Here is an 8,208-nt window from a genome sequence, read left to right on the forward strand (position 1 = left end):
TCCAGAAGCGACATGTGGTGCCCTGTTTCTATTCCTTTACATTTTGGATGTAAATATTACATATAAATATTCTGCTATGTACATTTTCTAAAGCTACCTATGTGTAAGTTAATGAAAACTCCAACTGTAACATTAAAATCTTGAATACATTTATAAATCCTCAAATGCCAGTAAAATGTATATCATTCTGAACATGGCATTTTGACACAATGACTTCTGTTTTTTTTAGGTGCAAAACTGTGTAAAAGTCTTGAGGCCCCATTTCTCTATATTTTGCGTGTACTGAAAGTGGCAAATAGCTGGGGAGATTTCTTGAATGTGAGTCAATATTTTGTATTACCATCTTTATTCTTCAAAACTTCTTTAGGTTGTAAATTAGATGCTTTCCAGATGCTACTTGTCACGGTTCTGGATCAGTTTGACCCAGCTCTTTCTGTTTCTTGGGTTTTGGTGTTTTTTCTGAATTATGATTTATGTTCTGATTATTTAGTGAGACTGTTTTGATTATTGATATTATTGCAGATTTAGTTTAGTGTTAAGTCTGCGTCTTTGTGATCTGTTTCATGTTTCCAGTTTTATTTTGATAGTCCCAATCTGTTGTCAGTGTGTTCAGTTTTACTGCTCCCCTGTCTCGTTAGTCTAATTTCTTCCAGCTGTGTCTCCCTCCTGTTTTCCATTCCCTCACTACGTCCCTGTGTATATTAGCCCTGTGTTTGTCCTTGCTCATTGTTGTGTTGTACCCTCAGATTCTGTGTGTGTGTGGGGGTTTTCCCCGTTCCAGTATTCATTGTTCTATTCATGTTTTGTTCTCTGCCAGCAATGAAGCTGTGGTTTTCTGTTGAAATTTGCCTTCACGAGTCCTGCGTTTGGGTCCTCGCCTCCACCTGCCCGCACACAGAGCCCTGACACTACTGCGTGATCAATCAAAATCTATTTTCTATTTTCAAAATTCAATCAGTGTTGACAAGATCACTAACACCCCAGCTGCCTGAAACACACTTTCAAATCAAGACAGGCAGCTGTAGACCTGCTGCCATTGATTTTCATTACAGTTTTGTGCAATTTAGCATACCTTACCCTTTCTCTTCATTTCCATTCTTTAAGAATGGTTTTCTGACAATGATGTGACCCGACAGTGATTTCTGATGAGGCTTTAGTGAATGGTAGATGGACCACCTAAGATCCAGATGCATCTCTCAGGTCCCACGGTCCGTGCTGTGCTCAAAAATAAAGTGTTAAAATTTCAAGCTACAGCACCAGCTCAGATTCTACAAGCTTCAGTTAAAATGTAAAATGTTAAAATTCATGACAGCACAATTATAAAAAGACTGAACAAGTACAGTACGTCTTGTGTGGAAGGGTTTCCAGGAGAAAACCCTCTTATTTCTGAAAAGAACATGACAGCACAGTTTACAAAGTTGCATCCGAACAAAACACAAAACTTTTGGAACGATGTCCTTTGCACAGACCAGACCACAGTGGAGCTTTTTGGCCATTAAGCACAGCACTATATATGGGGAAAACAAAACACAGCATATCAGAATATCACCTTATACAGAATGTCAAGTCAGTGGTGGAGGGGTGATGATTTTAGCTTATTTTGTAGCCACAGGACTTGGACACCTTGTGGTCAGTGAGTCAACCATGAATTCCTCTGTATGCTAAAACATTTTAGAGTTCAAGGCCATCTGTCCAAAATTGGGTCATGCAGATTGTCGAAACTGGGACGTTCAACAGCACTAATATCCCAGGCACACCAGCAATCTATAACAGAATGGCTGAAAAAGAACAGAATCAAGATCAAAGTCTGAATTTCAACCTGACTGAAATCCTCTGCTGGAATTGTACATAAATAAAATTGCCACAAACCTAAATAATCTTAACTGAAGCTACACTGTAAAGAAGAGTGGGCCCAAATTCGTTCACAATGATGTGAGAAACCGATTAATACATACAGAAACTGAGCGCTTCAAGATGGTAAAGATGGTTCTACAAGCTACAGCGTGATGTGCATATTTTGTCATTTCATCTGTGGTCCATCTGTTAAATTAAGAACTCCTTGTTCAATGCTAATTTGCCATCATGACACTTTTATCTGATAGTAGAGGAAAATTTGCTATTAATGCCAACTTTTTAAATTTTTTTAATTTAACCAGTCATGAATTTTGTTTGCTTATAGCCTTAGATTTTATTTTATTTTTTTTAATGAAAGGCTTTAAATATTTATCAACTAAGTCTGGACCTCACTGTGTGCTTTTTTAGACAACAACCAGACAAGTGACCATCATACATCCATGGCTATAAATGTCAACAGCTTCATAAAAATTAGGGTGAGACAGACACTGTACAAACAGACAAAGGCATGAACGTGCTGCTTGTCATAATGTTCTCAGCTGTGGGTGGAATCACTCAGCAGATGCTTTGAACTTGGGAGAGAGGACTCTTGTTCCAGAGCAAATATTGTACCAGCTATTTATGCCGAGCTCTCGGTACACACCACTAGAACAACCCTGCTAACATGCAAGTCCCTGTGACCCTAAAAAAAAAAAAAAACTCCAATAAATACAAGTCAAATAGTTATCATGATCATGGAACGTTTTATTCTTGTTTTTGGAACATTTTGCAATAATGTGGCCTTCAGACGGTTTCCCCAGATATGTGAATATACGCCTAATTAAGACATATCTCAAATAAATAAAAGGACATATTTCATAATATAAAGGCTTTCACATGTTTAGATAGTTATGTGCAAACCAAAAAGAATAATAAAAAACAGATAACATAGCTGGTTGTAATGCAATACCTAGAGTGACTTTTCACCTAAAAGTGAACAATTTTTCAAAAGGTTTATTTTGCTGGGTAACATAAAAGCAGTGGATTAGTTGTTTCCATTATTCAGCGCTCTAATGATTCAATACTCACGACATTAAAGGTTTAAAACCTTATTTTTGTTAAATTTATTTTTACCTTAAAACTTAAAAAATGATCACATGAAGTAGAGTTGTCCATGTTAAAATATTTAATTTTCAGTCCTCTGTTCTTCAGAATATTGTACATACACTTCAGATTTTACAATAATAAAATGTTTAAAACCAGAACTCTAAACAAACTTGTGAAAAATAGGTACAAGGTGCATATTTTACTTAAGGAGCAGAATATTTAGATTAAAACATTGAATCTACTTTTAGCTTACAATACAGCACATTTCTTTCTTATTTTGCATGCATGTACTTTTTTTTTGTATGCATGTATTTATACAAGCTCCTTTGCATTTGAATAAATGTAAGTGTCAGCAAAGCAGCAGAAGAATGAAGACAGCAGCTCCAGACAGTGGTGTATTTTAAAACAGTGATGTCGCCTTTCAAGGAGCTTGGTATTCCACCAACATTAACAGGAAAATGACACTGAACAAGATTATATCTTTTCAGCTTCCTCTCAGTTTTTCTTTTATTCCTTACAGGCTATCTAGTTCGTTAACTGACAAATCAGAGCATCTATACAGTTTGTTCCATGTTCTACATATTCATTTATCAGATGATTGCCCCTTTATGCTATTTTAGCTGCTATCAAGTTGTTTACAAAGACATCATGCACTTCACAGGGTCACACTACCCCAGTTTGGACTCTTTAACAGTGGTTTCATGTTGTTTTTCATGCTTAACTGACTGCTTTCAGTGCTAGGTTTGCTCTTTTGTCCAGATCTTTAAAAGGGGGAAGAGTTCGCCCTTGATGGATTTGAGTGCAGTGCCCAGACCAAGAATGGCAACCCTTCGTTGTTCAAACGCCCTTTAAAACTTTTCATTTTGAGGCAAAAAGTGGACTGCTGGTCCCTGGACATTTGTCAGACACTTTAAAACTTTAAAAATCAGTCATCAGTCGTTGTAATCCGTCTTCCTTTAAAGCACCGAGCAATCTGTCTTGCAGTCAGACAGTGAAACTAATTACTAAAAGAAGATTTCACATGCAAGGTTTTGTTTCAGTGATGCTCTTGAACACTCCCTCAGCTCCTCTGCAAAATAAAAACTGGGTTGCTGAAGAAAGAGGGCAGGAAGAGGAGGCATGGACTGAATCAATCTGTCACTCCGGCATTAGATGACAAATGTGATTTTCTTCTCTCTCTCTCTATTTTTCAAACCAGACAATATCTCCGTGACTCAGCTGTTTCCAGAGCTGCGTCGTCAAACAGTGTGCTGTGTATGTGGTTAACTACAACAGCTCCACAAGCACTTGAAAAACAATGACTAATGAGTGTGTTTGGGTAAAGGATGGGGAAAGAGCTCTGGAGACCTTTTATGTGCTACCGGCTGGTCTTTATCCATGTCCACTTTGGCTGGATAACTGGAACTGGCTGTTTGTTGTTGTTTTTTGTAAAGAAAAGCGCAGTTGTGCTTTGCTTTACGTCAGAAGCAGCAACAGGGTCAGGGATGTTACGGCTTGTAAGTTCAAGATGCTTTTTTGGCCTGCTGTAGCAAGTGCTCTTTCTCTGAGTCTTGAACTAAAAGATGAGAGTGTAGGTGTTATTGTAAAATATACAAAATCTGTATTGCAGTATTTGTTACTTTTCCAACAATCTACCAATACCAAGTGTGAGAAACAAAGATAGTTTAATTGTACAGCAACAATTAAAAGCATGTTAATAGGACATATTTTTGCACTTGCTGACATGTTACTTCATTAGGATAAACATGGGAGATTAAATTTATTTTGTGAGCCAAATCCAAGTACCGGTACACAAATCCAATAGAAAAGACAGTTGGTGGCTACTAGGCAGCATGAATACTACTGGCAGGGTAAGGAAAGTGTTTTTGTGTTTTCACTCATAACAAGAAAATTAGTGAGTAAATCCTACACTATCATGTAACTGCTGCCCACTTACTGTCTCATCTCTAGTCCGTGTCACTCCATGACACAACTGGCTGCAGTGGCTCTCTGTGCGTTGCTGTTAGAAACCCAACATTACCCAACATTACTGACACTGCGTCACCTTTAAAGCCATTGGTCATGTGTTGACAAGTGTGTTTACAAGCGAGTCAGGCAAAAGTTTATCTTAACAATAACACTGGTAATGGAAAACCAGTTAAATCTATGTAGGCTATGAGTTTGCTGTAGTCCTAATCGTATCAAAAGTCACAACTGTTAACTTCTGAAGTTTTTTTTTTTTTTCTATGATAATCCTTCCCAAACAGGAATATACAAAGAAAGGAAAACAGAAAATGGTTCAAAATATTTGAAAATATTTATTTATAGGTACATACGACAAACATATATGTATAAAGTAAAACAAACAAAAAAACAAGTATAAAGGTTATATTTTTCATTGAAAGTCGAGGTGACTTTAGAAGTCAGAAAGAACAATAAAATAATATTACATCTACAGCTCCACTTGGTTATGAACAAAATAAGGGAATAAATAAAGACATGTATGCAGAAAGTATGTTTTTGCACATGAACCGAAGCTGGAAAACAAGAGCTCAAACTCTTGACAAAGCTTTGTCAGTGGTACTCTACTACTCCAGTGACAGCCAGGTCACTTTCGATGCTGGGCATTTTGCTTAGTCAAAGTATTTACAGCCTTGTAAGTCACAATACTAAAACCTTTTAAGAGTTCTTTCTATGGTGACTCAAGTAGAAAAATATGGATTCAAACAAAAAAAAAAATACAGCTTTAAAATGGGAAAATACCATCTATCTTTCATCCTTCAAGTTTTTATCAGACTACTGTAAAAAAGGAATACGTATGAAGAGTGATGCGCTCAACACTGTTACTTTTACACTCGTCATATCTGTGGAACAGTGTAACCAGCCTGTGGTAGAGCTCATTACAGATATGCTGTAAGTGCATCTTTAAGCTCTATACTTTGTGTTGGCATGTTAGTATTTTTTAAAAGGCAGGCTTTTGAATGAAGAGCAGCAGTTTACACACAGGCAGCCTGGCAGACAGGCCACTTTGGTTCAGTTCAGTTGACCTAAGTTCAAAACGGGGTCAAGGCAAAGCGAAGAACGTGGGAGCCGGGAGAAGGTCATGTCTCTGCCCTCACTGGGTGGAGTCGGAGTCGCTGGAGTCCAGGCTGGCCTGTGTGGGTGTAGGGGTGCAGCTGTGATGGGCAGTAGGTGGGCAGTGGAGGGTCTGTGTGCTCCGCCGCAGGTTTTCCAGTGACTGCAAGAAGGAGCGCCGTGCCCTTTCCTCCTCCAGGGGTGAGGAGCCTTCTTCTTCTACCTCTTGGATCTCAGCGAAGGTGACGGGCTGTGTTTTGAAGCGAGCCTCGCGAGGTCGACGGGAGCGGCTCTTGCCCTTTGCTGGGCCCTTTGGGACGGGCAACTGCTGGGGAAACTCCTCCATAGCTGATGCCATAAGGTGAGCTGGCAGGACATGGTAGCCAGAGGCCTCCATAACCATTTGACGTACAGCAGCCATGGTAGAACAGGAGTCCAGTGAAACTGAAGGCTCTATAAGTGAAAGCTTGAATACTTCTCTGCGGACAGTTTGTCTCTGTGCTGTTTCCAGTTTAAACGAAGAGACTCTTTCTCAGGAGCAACAAAGCAGTAGTCAGTCCAAAGTTCAGCCAAACAAACACTCCAGAAAGCTCCAAGTCCAAGTACACTGTAGTATTCTTGAAGATACAGCTGCTTTGAAACTACTCTGGTCAGCTTCTGCTCTTCAGCACTCAGTGTGTTTCAACTCTGCTGTTGCCTGTTGATTCCACTCTTCCTCGTTTTGTGTGTGTGTGAGACTCTGAGTCTGCTGAGGCTAATGCCACAGACAGCTCCAGCATTCTCTTTTATAGCTCCTCACTACCCACTCAGCCTCTCTCTCTCCTTCCCTCCCTACTCTCTATTTGCCAGGTTCCTCCTACTCCTCTCCTTTCCTCCAGTCATGTTTCCAGTTTCTGTAGCAGTCAGTCCCTCAAAATAAACATGTGAGAAGTGAATCTCTGTGTAGGGGGCTTTTAAGGTTTTGTAAGTGGGGTTCATAGACACAGAGAAGATGAGAAAGATACTTGATACAGAAACAGAGTCATTTGAAAGAAACCAAATCAAAGGTTGAGAGTAGGAGACTCAGAAGCCATAAGATTTGCCACAGTGGCTCAGGCTGTTGTTTTTGTTTTTAGCTAGAAATCTATTTCAGTCTCCTGTATTTAAGGGAATGCCACAAGACACCAGAGTTAGATTATACCTGGCCAAAGAAGCTTCTATTTATTTACCAGATTCACACATTCATTCAGTAAATATCCATCTCAGTATTCATTTCATGTCATTCATGATGTCAAAAACATAAAAGAATGAAATTTGTTTCCTAGGTCAGCATTAAATAAATAATAAAAAGACACACGGTAATAATCTAAACTCAGAGATGCACTGAAGTCGAGGCCTTGTTTACAACAGGTAAAAACAGAAGATGCAACTGAATGAAAAAAAAGAAACCCCACAGAAAATTATTAGAAAAATCAAAAAGAGATAAAACAAATAATAAACTCAGTAAGTAAGATTGCAGGAAAAACTGAACAACTAAAATCAGAATATCTTTAAAGACAAGATGGCACTAAAAACTAAAATTGTGATTAAAAAAAATGAGGCTTTATTTTTCTGCACATTATTCCCATTTAATAAAAACAACTGACACCTGAAATGTAACAGACTCATTTTATTGTGTTTGATAAATGCCTCTATACACCATCATAATATATTATGTAATAGTTTGTGCTTAACAAAGGGGTTCAGCTGCCCTTCATCTGACCCATCTGAGCAGAAACACATCTGGCAGCGATGCTTGCAGGGTTCATATGTAAACATGACTGTAGGAGAGGCAAGTAGTGTGACTTATAACTGTCCCTGTGTTGGCACAACAATCTCATTTCTTACCCAGTGGCATCTGCAAATGCATAAAACAGTCTACATGTACAACAACCAGCAGAAAAACTTATCTGGGCCACATGCATTGTGTGTGAAGAAAACAGAAGCACCTGAGGGAACTCAAATTCAGTTCGAGAGGACTTGCAACAAATGGCCAAAGCATGGAGCAGGTAAACCTGAAATAAGCAGCTTTTGGTGTTATGAGCCACAAGGAGGAGCAACTTTGGATTTTACTTTATGGCACAAAATAAAACAACAATTTGCTCCAGATTAATTTAATCTAAAAACTTTCAAAGATTACTGGAATCACTGTTGGTATTAGACAGCACTCCCATGAGACATTTGGCATCTTGGCAT

General features: G+C 38.7%; 1 protein-coding gene across 1 annotated transcript; it reads right to left on the minus strand.

Moving 5' to 3' along the window:
* Positions 1-5,217: 5,217 nt before the first annotated feature.
* On the minus strand, positions 5,218-6,764 carry lg7h11orf96 (linkage group 7 C11orf96 homolog). The gene has a single exon (XM_012922818.4). It carries the CDS (start codon positions 6,413-6,415, stop codon positions 6,035-6,037), a length of 381 nt encoding a protein of 126 aa, XP_012778272.1. The 5' UTR covers positions 6,416-6,764; the 3' UTR covers positions 5,218-6,034.
* Between the last annotated feature and the right edge of the window lie 1,444 nt (positions 6,765-8,208).

The sequence above is a fragment of the Maylandia zebra genome, linkage group LG7 (genome assembly GCF_041146795.1).
Source record: "Maylandia zebra isolate NMK-2024a linkage group LG7, Mzebra_GT3a, whole genome shotgun sequence".
Taxonomy (NCBI): Eukaryota; Metazoa; Chordata; class Actinopteri; order Cichliformes; family Cichlidae; genus Maylandia; species Maylandia zebra.